General features: G+C 50.6%; 8 protein-coding genes and 1 non-coding gene across 26 annotated transcripts; 3 read left to right on the forward strand and 6 right to left on the reverse strand.

Annotated features, from left to right (window-relative positions):
- Positions 1-63: 63 nt before the first annotated feature.
- PPTG_22593 (hypothetical protein) lies at positions 64-581 on the reverse strand (the record flags this gene model as incomplete). Its single annotated transcript, XM_008905194.1, has 3 exons — positions 64-116; positions 348-526; positions 556-581. 3 exons carry the CDS (start codon positions 579-581, stop codon positions 64-66), a joined length of 258 nt encoding a protein of 85 aa, XP_008903442.1.
- A 261-nt stretch (positions 582-842) lies between these two features.
- Positions 843-1394, reverse strand: PPTG_10404 (hypothetical protein; the record flags this gene model as incomplete). Its single annotated transcript, XM_008905088.1, has 1 exon — positions 843-1394. One exon carries the CDS (start codon positions 1392-1394, stop codon positions 843-845), a length of 552 nt encoding a protein of 183 aa, XP_008903336.1.
- A 656-nt stretch (positions 1395-2050) lies between these two features.
- PPTG_10405 (hypothetical protein) lies at positions 2051-4068 on the reverse strand. 13 transcript variants are annotated; one of them, XM_008905097.1, is made up of 9 exons: positions 3711-4068; positions 3531-3636; positions 3133-3448; positions 2921-3064; positions 2791-2815; positions 2650-2719; positions 2505-2581; positions 2379-2440; positions 2051-2304 (listed from the first exon to the last, which is right to left on the reverse strand). In XM_008905097.1, the coding sequence occupies exons 1-8, from the start codon at positions 3895-3897 to the stop codon at positions 2436-2438; spliced, it is 930 nt and encodes a 309-aa protein (XP_008903345.1). In that variant the 5' UTR covers positions 3898-4068; the 3' UTR covers positions 2051-2304; positions 2379-2435. The 13 variants fall into 13 exon arrangements, with proteins under 13 accessions (XP_008903345.1, XP_008903342.1, XP_008903341.1 ...); XM_008905094.1 differs by having other exon boundaries at positions 2051-2286; positions 2791-2857; XM_008905093.1 differs by having other exon boundaries at positions 2791-2857.
- Positions 4069-4200: 132 nt separating this feature from the next.
- PPTG_22594 (hypothetical protein) lies at positions 4201-4422 on the reverse strand (the record flags this gene model as incomplete). The annotated part of the gene is made up of 1 exon (XM_008905195.1): positions 4201-4422. The coding sequence occupies one exon, from the start codon at positions 4420-4422 to the stop codon at positions 4201-4203; it is 222 nt and encodes a 73-aa protein (XP_008903443.1).
- PPTG_10406 (hypothetical protein) lies at positions 4347-5716 on the forward strand. Its single transcript, XM_008905102.1, has 2 exons — positions 4347-5386; positions 5454-5716. The coding sequence occupies exons 1-2, from the start codon at positions 4553-4555 to the stop codon at positions 5565-5567; spliced, it is 948 nt and encodes a 315-aa protein (XP_008903350.1). The 5' UTR covers positions 4347-4552; the 3' UTR covers positions 5568-5716.
- Positions 5717-5774: 58 nt separating this feature from the next.
- Positions 5775-9789, forward strand: PPTG_22595 (hypothetical protein). Of its 6 annotated transcripts, XM_008905196.1 has the most exons (7): positions 5775-6536; positions 6598-6789; positions 6845-7523; positions 7582-7997; positions 8057-8202; positions 8268-8735; positions 8801-9789. In XM_008905196.1, exons 1-7 carry the CDS (start codon positions 6194-6196, stop codon positions 8852-8854), a joined length of 2298 nt encoding a protein of 765 aa, XP_008903444.1. In that variant the 5' UTR covers positions 5775-6193; the 3' UTR covers positions 8855-9789. The 6 variants fall into 6 exon arrangements, with proteins under 6 accessions (XP_008903444.1, XP_008903446.1, XP_008903448.1 ...); XM_008905198.1 differs by having other exon boundaries at positions 5775-6789; XM_008905200.1 differs by having other exon boundaries at positions 8057-8735.
- Positions 8121-13811, reverse strand: PPTG_10409 (hypothetical protein). The gene has a single exon (XM_008905103.1). The coding sequence runs from the start codon at positions 13783-13785 to the stop codon at positions 9799-9801; it is 3987 nt and encodes a 1328-aa protein (XP_008903351.1). The 5' UTR covers positions 13786-13811; the 3' UTR covers positions 8121-9798.
- Positions 13812-14081: 270 nt separating this feature from the next.
- Positions 14082-14161, reverse strand: PPTG_20547. Its single transcript has one exon. It is a non-coding gene; the product is annotated as a tRNA-Leu (tRNA).
- A 295-nt stretch (positions 14162-14456) lies between these two features.
- PPTG_10410 (hypothetical protein) lies at positions 14457-15495 on the forward strand. The gene is made up of 3 exons (XM_008905104.1): positions 14457-14737; positions 14810-15041; positions 15118-15495. The coding sequence occupies exons 1-3, from the start codon at positions 14502-14504 to the stop codon at positions 15217-15219; spliced, it is 570 nt and encodes a 189-aa protein (XP_008903352.1). The 5' UTR covers positions 14457-14501; the 3' UTR covers positions 15220-15495.
- The last annotated feature ends 31 nt before the right edge of the window (positions 15496-15526 follow it).

Raw genomic sequence — 15526 nt, forward strand, 5'->3', positions numbered from 1 at the left:
AAAGCTCGTGGTCCAGCGACAGTGCGCACATCTTCTTCTTGACAGGGCCCAACAGAGTTCGTCTTATGTGTCTTTAAACTGTTGACCAGCTAGAGCCGGCGACCAGACACCCACACCTAAATAATAATAGCAAAGACAAATTAGATAGAATTGTAACATTGTTTTAGTATCACGCAATAAATTACCTCGCCAATCCACTGCAACATGAGTTAAATTGCATAATGACGAGATTTCACCTTGTTTGAAATGTACCATCAGAAAATATGGATATGCCATGCTTAACTTTATCTAGTACTGTAGTCATCACTATACGCTGTAGCTAAAACGATAGTTCAACATCCCCGTACCCAATGGTTCGCTCTTTCGAAAGCGGGCCAACCTGATTCTACCAAAGACAACATTCGTTCTTCCGTCATTGGCGGTCTGCTTAGCGCGACGCGTGCTCAGGGCATTCACACTTACATCGTACTGGTATTGCAGACGCACAGGCGTCTCGTCGAACGATAGATGGACCTCTAGGTACGTACTGGAAAAATAATCGGAATGTTCCAGTACGGATGAAATGCGTCACAACAAGCCATGTAGGGGAAGACGCATCTCTCACCAGTGGATGATAATTTTCTGCCATCATTGCTGCCATAGGTAGCAGGACACGTGAACGTGTCCGAAGTTACTGCTATGCCCACGCTATGGTGCCAAGATATAGACAAATTTTAACAATTTTTATTTTGCCAACACGCACATTGTTGAATAGCGCAACTTCGCGTTTACGATTTTCGTTCGATCATTCCGAAATCGTTTGGGTAGATATACATCGCGGGGCATTCGTCCTTGTCGCCTGCTCATACCTCAAAGATATACTTTGTATCCCCTAAAGTTTCTTTGGTCTCTGCATCAATCAATTCGCCCAAAACCTCGATCACAAAGGTCTGGCGAGGAATTTCTTCAAGTGTTTTTACTCCAAATCCACGTCCATCTGTCGTTTCAAACAAGCACAACGCAGGCTTGTCGTCTTCATCAAAATTCCAGCTCAACTTAATATACGGAAGCGGGAATTTCTCAACGTGAAGGTTCCGGTGTATCGTAGTGTAGGAGGCCACAACGTTCCCTAGTCTTCCGGTGGGTGTTTGCTCCTTAATTTCCTCCTGCTCAACATTTTTGGCTTCCAAATCGTTTTCACCACCGTCTTCAATGCTCTCTTCAACTTTCTCGTTACACGCTTCCCGACGTTGTTCGACGTCATCGTCGTTCTTGGCTTCCAAATCGACTTCCACGCCGCCTTCAGCGCTCTCCTCACTGTACTGTTCGGTAATCTCGCCGGTCTTCGATTCAGTATCATCATAATTAGCACCGTCTTCAATGTATCCACGCGATCGATAGTAGCGAATTCGCATTTGATTCTTGCGAAATTCTCTGTAAGACCGCTCTTTTTCTCTTTTTTTGATTCGAATACTCGCGCAGTTGCGCCAGCTTCTCCTCTCTTGCCAAAGTCTCTGCTCGCATGGCTCGTTTAATTGGCAGGGTCGCGCTACCGGAAGAAATAAAGCGGCCATCGGAGCCGTGGCTGCGTCGGAAGCGTTTCTTCTTAGGACCCTTTTTCCGCTTGTTGTCTTGAGCTGATAGAAATCAATTGAGCTCTGCGACGGCTGTAGTATGATAGTCAACAACTGTAGTTAGTCAACTATCAATCAACAAGTATAGTCAGCAGTCGAGATGCCTTTCTTCGAAGTAATACAATTGAGTAATACAATTGAGAGTATGAATTACCGGGAGAGTGCAGTGCAGTTTGTGTACAAGTCGTGTGGTGTGACCGTTACCGTGACCGTGACCGTGACAGGGGCCATGTTGCGACAATAATACATAGTTCTTACGAACTGCGAATTTAAATATTTGCTATAGACAGCATTAAAACATTAAAAAGTAATATTTTTATACCGGTATGTGCGTTTTTTTCTTCATACTCTTTTTGAGAAGGTCTTTTTGTGATGTACAGTTGTCTGGACGTTCTGTCCTAAGCTACCGAACTATGTAAACGCTACGAAACCAATTTAGAGAGATAACAATCGTTGCATTAATTGTAAGTACACCAAACAGTTGTTTAACCGCTTCAAGTTGAAGGTGCCAAAATCTAACAGATCATGAACCGCTAGTTGCTCTGCTATAGTCCGAATCGCAGCTCGGCAAGCGTGCCATACAGCGATATCCGCTTAACGGGCGGCAATTCTACAAAGCGAGAAGTGAGCTCTTCAGCTGCGGCAAACTCGCCCCTGCGAACATGGATGTTTGCTACTGACTCGATTAGATCTGCTTACGTCAAGTTGAACGAGTCGATGGGGACATCAGTCAACACACGAGTTAAACTGTTGTAGCATACTTACACGGATCTGTCGGCGATGAAGCAAGCAGCTCTTTCAGCAATTTGAAACGGAGATCCGTCAGGCTAGAAAGAGCCAAGTCAGCAAATCATTGCAAGGTGACAATTGCTGTTGACCTTCATCACGTACTGGCCGAGGCTGTTGGTATTCCGAATGGCAAACGTGATCTCATCAGGACTCGCAAGCGTCGGGTCTTCGATGTATTCCTGTTCACGAAGAATTCTACCAACACCCTGAGAGCATGTACTCTAGTCGTTGTTTACTTAGTACAGACCTGTCCACGTAAGCAACGTCCTTCAACCTGTCCTCGGGCAGCGCAAGTTCGATGAACTTCGACAGCAGGTCTGCACACAAGGTACGAGTTAATGAAATACAGTAAGCACAGCGAGAAGTATCGACTGCGTCTGTGCCGTACCGGCAGCTTCTTCACGTTGTTTCCGCTGAAGAGCCCGTGAGAACAGAAAATGCAGCGCCGCCCTCCGCTGCAATATCACACAGTGCTTAACAACAAATGTTCACATTCTAGTAGCAAGTAAATTACGCACCCGTAGCCGCTGCTTCTCTAGAACTTCCTCCAGCATTTCTGGAGGTATTCGAGCAAGTTCCTTCTCTGTCATCACCTGGCAAGCGGACTCGTAATTCTCCAGACATCGTGCTGTGTCGTGGAGGCGATCCCATAGACGAGCGAGCTGCAAGTGCCCAACGCAACAGCATTTGTACCCGACAAACCATTATCAATACACCGAGACGCACTCACCTTCAAGTTCGCCACATAGGGGTCGAGCATTGTTTGACGCTCGAGTTTCACCGCTCGGATTTGGTCCATGAGCTGCTTATATTCCGTCGCCGAGACCCTCTCCGAGCGCCGACTCTGCCTGTACACCATTAGATCTGGAAGGGACACAATTGCTGCCGGCGTTGCAGCGCGACTGACATTCCCCGCATACGAGGAGCTTCCTGGCCGCACTACAGGAGGTGCCGAGGCCTCCAACTGCGTCAAGTGGTGGCGCAGCGCCATCACGCCCCTGTCACGCACAGCCTTGGCTCGTTGCAGTATCTCATGGCGCTCCTTCCTGCAGAAGAGACTTTGCCGTGAGTCGAATCCGACTAGCGAGACCACTATTATCGACACGCTGCAAGATCTACGACACTCACTTGTCCGGGATGGAAGGAAGCCGCTTCTTCTCGGCTTGGTAGCGGTCTTGTAGCAAACAGATCTGCTCCAGTATTGCGGCACGCTGGTTGTAAAGGGCAGCGTTCTCTAAAGATTGCACACATGCATGCACATTCAGCAGTGCAACGTCAGCACCACCGACTTGATTTGCGAGCACGAACCGGCGTGGAGCGCGATTTTGGCCTCGTCGCGAGTGTCGAGCTGCATGAGCCGCATCAAACTACGCGTGCGATCTCGCTGAGCCTCACGGCGCGCAGCTTCCTCGCGCTGCTTGGCTGAATTTTCGTCGTGCAGACGCTGCAGCTCGGCCGCAATGATGGACCGGTATGTTGAAGTTACGTCGCTCATCCTCTTCAAGCTGATAATGCCGCGAAGCGGCGTCAATGTATCTATCTCCCATGAACGGAGGCCTCTGCAGGGCGGAAAATAACCGCAGGGGTACTAAGGATAGCTCTGTCTAACGAATGGAGGCGACAGCTCCGTTCGCTACCGTCACTGTCATTTGAACCCATGGATATGAATGCCAAAACCACACACAAATGTTGTTGGTGGTCTTCCTGCAAGTCGTCGTACTTAATTGAAGTTCAACCGTCTCCGTTTCTAGCCACAAAGATCGCCGCATACAAATGCCAGGTCATTCGCATGCGTACGTCACCTTGCGTGTCTGCGCAGCCAATCAGCTCGCAGCGGGATCTTTTCCGTATCTTCCAACGTCACAAAACACAAGTTTTCTTCCTCCTTCCCATTACAAATCCCCATACTAATGTCTCCAGACCCTTCATCCATCACCTCCGTAAAGCCAGGTACCCCGCCAGCTTCGAAAAAAAGACCGGTCGCCGCTTTCCGTACGTCAGCAGCGCCGCTATTTGGCATTTGCCTCCAAACCACTCAAAGCTTCAGTCAGCGCAGAGCCGAGGCACAGCACAGCGATCGCACGAGACAAGAGCGCCAGCCAGTCAGCAAGTGCACAGTACCAGAGTTCAATTTCTAGCCAGCCAGACGCATGTCGCTCGAATACGGGATGCCCATCGTGCTCCCGCCCATCGGGCCGCTCTTCGCCAGCAGCGGGTCCCCCACGACGGCTCTGCTGGCCTACGACGAGGAGCAGCGCGAACAGTACGAAGAGGACATGGCGCGCTACTTTGGCGTGCCGCTAGCTCCTTTCATCCGCCGCAGACCCAACAGCGATGAGGACAATCTCCGCACACCCACGAGTGTACAGCCCACCAGCGGCTTCCCCAGCTCGTCCCCCGTCAAGAAGGACGGTGCGAAGACTAAGACGGCGCTGCCGCTACTACATCTCGACTCCCCCACACAGACTGACGGCGCTAACGAGACGTCAGGAGAGGAGGAGAAACTGCGCGTCAGTCGCGAGCGAAACCGTCTCCACGCACAGCGCACGCGTATTCGTAAGCGCGAGCTGTTGGAGAGTCTAAAGGAGCGTATCGAGGCGCTCCAGGACGAATACGAGCTGCTGAAACAGGCCTACGACTTCCACGCCACTGCCGTGTGTCTACTGAGACTCGGCAACGTCGTGGACGTCCCGTGCGTACAGAAACTCGAGCAGGTCGGCATCAACTCGACGGAAGACAGGGACGAGGAAGGACAGCTCTGCGAGGCAGCCAAGAGCTCGCACGAGAGCGACGGAGACGAAGAGTCCCATGAGCACGACCAGCTCAACGCCAACGGCAAGAGACCGTTATCGTCCACAGCCACTAACAGCAATGTGCTCGTCTGCTCCAAGGAAGAGCGCGAACGCGTGCGACGCGAACGCAACCGGTTGCACGCACGGAGAGCGCGACTTCGCAAGAAGCTGGTGCTCGAAAAGAGCCAGCAGGTAAATATGCTCTACAAGTGTATGTTGGAATGAGGAGCAAATTGAACTGATGCTCGTTAACTTGCAGGCCGTACACGACCTACGCGAGCGCAACGACCGTCTACGCAGTCGCCTGAGCGTGCTGGTGTCTTCAATCTACGGCTCCGAGGCCTGTCTGGACGACCCGGACGCTACGTCATGATCTCAACCCCGTACCGGGACGTTGGGAGCTCCGACCCGCTTTTAAGGCGGGCTCTATCTATCGCTTATGTTATCTTTATCTATGGGCCGGCACTTTGACCGGCTGGGGCTGCTTCAATGTAAATACAGCAGCATAGCATTACATTTCCATCTGCTTCTTGGTGTTTCGTTTGGCTTTATCGTTCAATGGTGCAGGAGTCGGGGTGAAGCGTCGTGCTCATAGATATCGCTATCAGCGATGAGTCGACGCCATCCTCGTGATTCCAAGCTGAGGCTGCCGATATCAACGTCACCTGTGACGAAACGGGCTCAGATTTCGCCATTACACGATGTTGCGCCAAAGTTTCGCGACGATGACAAGCTCAGTAATATCAGCGACGATGTGGATACCAACCTGGAAGAAGACCTACTCATGGAGATCCGAAGTACGAGACAGAAAATGTAGGAAATTTTGTATTGCTGATTTTTTTTTCACTGTTCGCAGCATTGGTGAAGAAGGAGAAATATCTGGAACAGCTAGAAGATCAACTACGAGAGTTCGGTGACGACTTGGATAGCGACTCTAGTGGCAATGGAGAAGCTGTTTCGACTTTAACGCATGAAAAATTGTACGAGGACGATGATGAAATGCCATTACGTCGAGTCCAACGCATACCAGAGAAGGATCACTCCTCCAGAACGCGAAAGAGATCGCAGCAACGGACTGGAGACGACACTATCAAGAAGAAATCTCTGCCATCCCGAGCTGTTTCCAATAAAAATGTGGAGATTGCTCGGGAGCACTACAGAGTTTGTTTTGTGGAGGTGAATCCTGTTCAACTTCGAGATATTCGAGCGTTGGTCCTTGTGAATCAAGATCTAAACATTCATCATTTGCGAACATTGAGCAAGAACCTCTTCCTGTTCAGCGCGCTAAAATCCGTCAATTTGTCGGATAACCAGCTCGATGACTCTGGCAGCAAGGAGATCCGTGAGTACATCGCATAAAATGTATGACTTAATGATTTAAACCTTTGCTCTTGCTCTTCTAGGGGAGATAATGTGTTGTCCAGGACTCCAGGCACTCGACTTATCGCGAAACTTGCTAGGACGACTGACAGCTCGTACACTTTGTGAACGACTGCGACACCAAGCCAAATTGCTGTCACTCGATCTCCACGGGAATTTATTCTTCTCAGACGGAGGTGATGCAGCTCGTGAAATTGCTCGCTTGTTTGCCAAAGGTGAGCTTAAACAACCACGGCATAGTAACATTCTCTCTAATACTCTTGCCCACAGCCGTTGCTGTGAATGAATTTCTTTTGCATTTCAGTCTGAGCGTTCCAGATCAACTTGGAAAAACCGTGTCACTTGGAGATCAATGGACAGGCACTACTATTCAGAGAGGACCACGTCAAGTAAAGAGCAAATATATACGAGACAAACACACAGAAATCAGTGCTGCCACGGAATTTAGTCAGCATTTGGCCGATCAGCTTCGACAAGGTGGCAAGCACAGCAGTCTCCAATCACTTAGACTATGCTACGCCGAATTCTCGCGTCGAGCTGTTGTTAACACTGTCAAGATGGCGAACAGACTGACATCGTTGGATCTGTCGTTTGCGTTCATCGGCATCCCGGGGGCTCAACTGGTAGCTGCGGCCTTGAGGATAGATGGCTACTCCACACTCACACAGCTCAATATGCGGTGCAACCGAACGAAATCCATGGGCGCGCGGGCGATTCTGGAGGCATTGAACAAGAACGAAAGACTGACATCTTTGAATCTCAGTCACAACGAGATCTGTAGTGACGTTATTGATGCCGTGGTCGACCTGCTACACTCTAACAAAGCCCTCTCTCAGCTGGATCTCTCACAGAACGAAATAATTGGAGGCGAGACTGAGGAAGAGCTGCGTCGTCTGCGAGATGCTATTGTAGAGCATCGAGGATTGCTGAGCCTGGGCCAGTTGAACAGGTACATCTAAAAGCGACTAAAGAGAGCAGGAGTTGTACACTGATGTGTTTGTTGCTAGCTTGGGTGCGACCGAAGCTCAAGTGCTAGAGCTGCAGGATGATTTGGACAAGAATCGCATCGCCAATGATCACGATATCCTCGCCTCAATCAACAGTGTGACTTCATCGCCCACGGATGAAGCTGCTCCAAGAAAACGTCTCATGGCTAGTATGATAGTAGATCTGGACGACCCAGCATCGCTTACGACGGTGTGGCAGCGGAAGATCTCAGAAGATGGCCGGATTAGTTTGAAGTGGAGAATGGCGGTGAAATCGAAGCTGTCAGGCAATAAGGCGTCAGGTAGCAGCAACGGTGTTGGTGAGGGGTCACACAACTCACCTCTTGTATGGACGCTGATTGTAAATCGGAGGTGCGGAGTGCGTGGTTCACTAGAAGATGAAGCAGCATCGGCACATTTCTGTTTAGAGGAGCCAGGTAAGTTTTAACTAGTGGTGAGTGGTTAAGGCCGACACTTACAGGAGATCATCGTGCAGGGTCCTCGTTTGTGTTGTATTCTGCAGTGGCGTACTGCGGTAATGGTGACACGATATTCCTCAAGCTCGGTGTTGACCAGGAATGTGGCGAAGCCAAGCAGCTGTACAGAGTCTTTGTCAAGGATATCGTATTCATTCTACATCACGTAGGTGTCTGCTACAAATACGTTGACTTCCAACTAACTTACTTGTTTACTTGTGTGTCCCGAAGCCACAAGATCGTCGGCACTTGCTGGTTAACATCCCACGAAGTCTTTCAGAAACAGCAATTCAGTGGCAGATGAGGACCCAGCGACATATTGTGTCGTCTTCAAAGAACCAAGAAGTCGATCACTCATCCTTCTTGTGGGAGGGTGTTGTCCAGAGAGTATATATCCACACCACAGGAGTTTATCGTCTGCTTGCCTGTATCCAGTATCCTACGAAACTCGAGACCACCGTGTTGGAGTCACGCTACTGGTGGAAACTGCAGCGTTCTAGTTGCTGGGATTCTCGTACCAACCACGTCGTGCTCGAAGGAATGTATTTCGACATGCACGGAGTGGTGCAAAGCGGTTGTGAGGTTGTTTTCTACCTGCCTGCAATGGAGTGGATGGCCGGTGAATACTTGCAGCTCTCCGTGACGACACCAAGCCGCGATGTGGTTCTGCAAGTTGTCCAATTCCAGATTTTTCACGAGGTGCGCTACTTTTGAATTTTCTTTACTTTCCCTAACTGGCAATTTTGATTCCATTACTGTTGCAGGTTTCCAACTGGGAACACCCGTCGTCAATCTCCTGTCTTAGTTTTACAGCTTAAGAAAGATTGGCTGAACAACCAGATCCAGACCCAACGTTTCAGGCCGCTGAATAACGGCTCGACGTCTTCGGATCCTCGTTCTCCTTCAGGGGTCGCGTTTACTTTGTCAAAACCTATGCATAGCTCGGATTCAGCTCCGCAAACTCCAATCTTCGCTCAACGCGAAGAACCCCCAAGAAAGATAGCGTCACTATCTCAAGCCGACGGGGAAGCTGTATCCACTCCGGTACAGCCTGTCGAACTGGAGTCCCGCCCTGTGTTAAGTCGACGGACTTCGCTTCGTGCTCAAGTAGTAACGCCGCCATCCCAGCTACAGCTCGAAGAGGAGGAGGAGATAACTGCATCAGTTGAGAGGGATAACGCAGCTCCAACGGAAGAAGGTACCCCGCCATTAAGCGTAGAAATGCCAGCCCCAGTCCTGCCAGTTCGACAGAATACTGCATCGAAGATAGAGGAAGTAACGTGGGCCAACATGGAACCGATCGTCCCGATACAGCCGGCTCCAAAGCTTGGCACTCCAGGTACAGCCCAAACAAGCAAGCGACGCATCACATACTCGGCAGACGAGATCAGTCACCACGCGCTTGATCGTCTTGGGGTCAATTCCGACATCTTGAAGAAGGAAAAGGGAATGAAAAAGCTTGGCATCTGCGACAGCGACATCATTCGAAGCGAAGAGCTACGTCGGTACACTGGAGTTTCCCAGATGGAGCCGTCGTCCAAAGTCGAGTTCATGTTTGGCTTCAACGACCAGCAATTGCATCGCGAGAGAGCTATCAAGCGTCTGGGCACCACCGAACAGGAGATCATGGACGACTACAGCCGTCGAGTGTCTCGCTTGGGCATGTCGAGCACGTTTCCTGTTAAGCTATAGCGATTTATCCATTTGCCAAATGTTGCATGCCAAAAAATCATTCATCCATTTTCAATTCTCACTCTTTGTTTCACATGTACTGATAATTGTTTTTGTCTTTTTCCAACTGGTCGAGTTTGTTGCCGAGGGAAATCCCGTCATTAACCGTCCCGCTTCCCACGTTGCTGCCAGATCCGACAGTATTCACTCCACTGGAAAGATTTGCCATCGAGTTGCTTCCCGACAGTGAAAAAGGTGGCGGATATCCACTATTTGAGCCACTCGGGCGAAGCTGAGCCGACGAATACGAGCGATACGTGGAGCCTGACCCCATGGCAGAAGACGCAGTGAAACTGTGTTGCGAGCTCTGGGATCCTAGTGACGCCTGCTGTTGCTGTTGCTTCTCCAGGAATGATTTCTTGGGTCCACGTATCGGTGCCTTTGTCTCCTGTTTTTGCTGATACTGTTGCTTCTTCTTCTTGTCTTTAGACACAGCACGTTGGGTGGCCAGTGCCGCAGCACTCGCTCGTTGTTGCTCGATAATTTCAGTTTGATTATCATCGCCCACGATTGGCAAGTCAAGGTGTTGACACTGACAATTGCAGTCCGTGACGGGGCATACTGTGTGCACCTTGAACCAGTCTGCCAAGTGGTGCGCATGGCCTCCGTGTTTGCAAGATTGACACCAGGTAAACCACTCCACAAATGGGATACTGGACAGTTGGGCCAGATTCTCGTACTCATTTTTGCCCATTTTGGGTTCTTTCAGCACGCCTCCATTGTCAGCGGCGACGCTGCTCACCAAATTGTTCACTGCGTCCGATGTTTGTCTTGAGCGACGGTGAGCCAGTTCAAAGTAGGGATTCAGCGATCCAAAGGGTAGTAAACACAATGCACACTGCGGGAGCGGCTTGCGGCACGTCGGACAGCACGTGAGCTTCGGCTTGGCACGATTGAGCCACGACGAGTGAGAGCCGCCGAGGCGAAGTAAACTAGCCAAAGAGAGCGAGGCGTTGCAGAAATTGCAGCGTACAAACAGTTGCGGTGGAACGGAGAGCGTCGATGGCGCGGAAAGTTCGGCTTGGAATTCTTCAGCGTCGAAGTCGCGAGAGAAGCTGGTGAAGCCGTTAAGAAGGTCTTCTAGTTGCGAGCGACCAACATCGAAGCGCGCGCGTTCGTGGAAGAGCTGCCACTGGTTGAGTAGGTCTTTGTAAATCTGGATCCACTGCTCCAATCGAGATGATTTCGCCACGTACGAAGACGGCAGTCGTGCAGCTAATAACGCTAGTGTTTGCACGTCTCCCGTCATATCCAAGTAAGTCTGCAGCAGTCGAATGCCGTCCGCGTTAAGTCCAGTCACAATTAACCCTTCCAACCGTCCAAACTGCTCGCTTTCTTCTTCGTGCTGAGCCACAAACGCCAGCAACTCGTCAGCTTGGAGATAGCGACAAGCGAAGGCCAGACGATCGCTTAGAGGCAGTGTGATATCGTTCAGAATCGCTGAGTAAGCTCCAGCACTTGCCGGTCTCGCTCCAAAGGCTGCTAGTCCGTCCACACTCCCCCACTGTTGTCTACGATTATTCCCACGTCGTGGAGGCTGTTGACTTGCCCGCATGGTGTTCATATTTGTCGAATTAGACGACGAAGCTGAGCTCGCGACGCACAAGAAGGACAGCATCGCGTGGAAATAGCGAGGGTTTGCTTGTGACATGATCTCACTGCGTTTGAGCAATTGCTGGGTCATGTTCGACCACAGAGAGAGCCCCCCAGCACTTGCAATGGACGCAGAATACCCGGCAACGGACATGGCGATCAGTTGTAGTAAATCCGGTGAATACGGCGAAGAGACTCCAACGTTCAAGTGCTGCATCTGACTCAGCCACGTCGCTCCTTTCTGAAGTAACGCCACGGCTGCATTCAAGTCACCGTGGAAAACTGCCAGTGCTGCTGCGCGAGCGTAATTACCTTCCAACTCGCATCGATTGAGGATATTTTGGAGCTCGTGTCGACCATTTTCGTTCCAGGAGCGGTTCGCGAAGTGCGCATTCTCATCGTACTGCTTCTGAGGGTTCCAGATACTTGAACTACTGCGATGCATGTTCCTCCCTGCGGCATTATCGAGACCTGGCCCTCCCACACCTGTTGTCGACGATCGAGAGGCCCCTTGTCCACTGTCGGGGTCCCAGTTGCATGCTAGCAAACCCAGTCGTCGTCCAGGTCCTTCAAAGTACTGACAGCCAAGAACTTGATCAATTTTCATCACAGACACGACGGTAACAACAGGCTCTTCTTCTCTGGAATCCTCCTGAGCAGTGGCAGTAGAGCCCGAAGCAGGTCTTGAGGTTGTCGAAGGATCTCCGGAGGCTGTCAATAAGTTCTTCACACCAGCGATAACAAGCGCGTTGGGATCAACTGGCCATCCCCGTAGAGGACCAGCCATTGCAGCATTAACAGCACTGTTGCCAAGTCCATTGCTGGTAGAACGCGACTGCTCCACACGTGACGCTCGAATCCGACGAAGAGCTTCAACCTGGTCCACCCACAGCCACAAGTTGCGCAGTTGACGGCCACGTTGTGTAGGCTCGTTAAACAGCTTCAGGTTCTTGGATAATCCGATAGAGTAGCCTTGTTTAGCCAGCTTGTACATTTCATTTGAGATATCCTCTTCAACACGGGAGACAGCAGCAACGTCTTCTTCCAACGACAGTCGAGTCATAGCTGACGTCCCCAATCCAGGTCCACTGACAGCCCCGCCGAACAATAATCTTCCACAACCGAACGTCACAGCTCCGTGAGATGATAGCGAGAGTGGCATAGCATCGTGCACCGAAATGTCTCCAAGTTCGCCAGATACTGATGCGGTCAGCAGGCGATTCGGGAAGGCTGCTGCAGTAAGCTGGTGTTTCTGTGCACTGCTGCTCTTGCCTACGTTTGTCGCGCGTTGCATCGGTGATGGCGAGTCCACATGCTGCCACGAGAAAGATGTGAGTGGTTCTGATGTGTAGCGTCTACGAAAAGGCTTCTTGAGGGTCGAGGACCCGCTCTCTTGCTTCGTGACATCCCATAATGACACCCATTTCTCCTCGGTAGACGCTGTGACGAGAATCCCTGGCTTTGATGGACACCACGACACTTGTGCCAGGTTCTTACTGGTCTGGTACAGCGATAACAGCGGACCAGATGAAGACTCTAATTGTCGAATATCCCACACCTTCACTGGTTCCTGTGGCGCATCACTGTACGTTGCGAGCATGTGCGGTCGGTGTTGATCGAACACGACTCCCAGTACCGCCTTATTGTGCGCTACCACACTCATGGGCGACGATCCTTTGGCTCTTAAATCATACACTCTCAACCATTTAAACCCTGTACCAGTGGCCAGACACGTCGGTTGTAGCGGCACCCACGAAAGCGCCATCGTAGCTTCCGAATTGGCCAATTCATGGACCGGTTTCGAGTCTGCGGCGGAGAATCCATTACTTCCTGCCCCCACCCCGACACTAGCACTCCCTCCTCCATTGCTGCCTCCTTTCCTGCCTCCATCTTGGTCCAATAATCCCTCGATATTGCCACTACTACTGCTTCTTGGCATCCCTTGACTCCCAGCTGCTGCTCCCACTGCGTTACTCGTGTTCAAGTCCCACACTAACGTGCAGAAATCACTGCGAACCTTCTCGAAGCCTGCAGCTAATTGGTTGGGCACCGACGGGTTCCAGGCCACAGCATGACAAGGACGACTGTACTTGGGCAGGAACTCGCGCATGACGCGGGCTCGCGGGTCCTCAAAGTCGCACAGTAAAACTTTACCCGATCCGGTACCGGTGGCGATTAGCAGTGGTTTGGCTTCGAACGGATACCACTGCAGGCACTTGAGCTGCGAGACTTTGGCGTTGATACGCACGACGCGGAAGGCGCGTTTGCGCTGCGTCGTGAGCGCCGAGGACTCCGGTGCGGCGTCTGCATAGTCGCTGGAGGATGAAGAAGAAGTTGTGACCTCGAATAAACGCAGGTTGTCCGAGCCCACAGCGAACAGCGACGCGTCGTGAGGCGACCACTCCACCACCGTGCGCTTACTCATGACGGTGCTTGTGATAAGGAGGATCAAGGAAAGGAAGTGGTGATTGGTTAAAATTTAATTAATAGAAATTACAGAGTAATTAATTTCATAAAACAAGTTCTTTTATATAAACATAAATCTGTAATTACATAGAAATAATTGTTATTTTATTTGCTTCATAATTTTTATTATTTATGGGTACCACAATTGGATTTATTGAGATAGAAAGTGTTCCCATATTGAAATAACTCTGAATTGTACCTGATGCAAAGCTCTTTTACTTTTCAAAGCTCAGAATCGCCGTGGTGAGAAAATATTGACACGAGTGGGATTTGAACCCACGCCAACGAAGACTGGTGCCTAAAACCAGCGCCTTAGACCACTCGGCCATCGTGTCATTGCACAAAATTGCTTTTTCATACTAACTTTTGCAAGTCAGAATACCTTATATTGCACACTGACACTTACGACAAACCACTAGCAAAGAAATCTTGGCATTGACGATGCTAGTCTAGCTGGCATCCACGTGGACGTAAGAAGAGATGTCGATGATAAAATCGCATTGTCAACTAACTGCCTGTATCTGTTAGATGGCTACAGTTTTTGCCTGCTTCGCTCGTTGATTGGTTGGTGCTTTTCTGCCAATCGTAATGCCTTTACCGCCGACTCCTCCCCTCCAGGCTCATTTCCGCCCTTAAGAGAAAACCGCAGCAGCCACCGCTAAGCCTACAGTCACCATGGACGACGTGTCTCTCAAGCAGAAGCAGACGGACGACAAGGACATGGACAACCTCCTCTTTAACGGTGAGAAGGACGAGACCTCGGCCAAGGAGAACCAGCCCCAGACTCACGACGCTGACTCTGATAGCGACGAGAAGAAATCCAATGCCTCGGCCAAGGCAGGCGACCGCTCCTCTATCGGCAACGTGCTGCCCGTAGATAAGCTTAAGAATGGCGCCAACACTGCCTCCAAGTGCGTCCTATAACACTCATCCTCTAACGCATTGCGCTTCGAAAGCTAACACGTTATCTGATAAACTTGCAGGGTGTTAGGCCAGACCTTTTCCATGTTCAAGGAAAAGTCGGGAGCCGCACTGGAGGCGGCCAAGGCCTCAAACGCTGGCAAGACTATCGCTGGTGGCCTGAGCACCGCCGCCACTGCCAGCCAGGAGCAGTATGGGAAGCTTAAAGAGACAGAGGCCTTCAAGAAGTCGTCGACTCTTGCAAGTGGCGCGTACGAGCGGACGTCTGTCGTCGCCTCGGGTGCTTTGGAGAAGGTGCGTCCGTAGTTGATTATGGATGGTATTCTTGATGTGGAGAACTGACGTACGTGGTTGTTTTGGTGCGTTTTAGGCTCGCACAGCCTCCACTGCAGGACTGGAGATGGCCAAGCACACGGCTGCGGCTGGTATTGAGACTATCAAGTCGAAGACAGGCGGCAAGAAGGGCGAGTAAATTGTTCTCCGTGTCCTTAAGCCTGGCGCGATCGACGAAGCGAAGGCTGTATCCTACGAAACAGCTTGGTTCTCGGTTGACTCATCGCAGACCCTTCTCGTCTGGCTTGGGATTTGTTTATCTGCTTTTTCCTCCACTACAACTTTCCTCTTGCATTTAAGCGTTGCTTTTGCGTACTCGACTGCAGTTAAAAAGACAGCAAAATACAGATAGTCCATTAGACCTTAACTATGGATACATCTCGAATCGATTAAGCCAAGGTGTCCATGTTGCACGAGCCAGTCTCAGCTATGCAATGTGTATCCAT

The sequence above is a fragment of the Phytophthora parasitica genome, assembly GCF_000247585.1.
Source record: "Phytophthora parasitica INRA-310 unplaced genomic scaffold supercont2.19, whole genome shotgun sequence".
Lineage (NCBI taxonomy): Eukaryota > Oomycota > Peronosporomycetes > Peronosporales > Peronosporaceae > Phytophthora > Phytophthora nicotianae.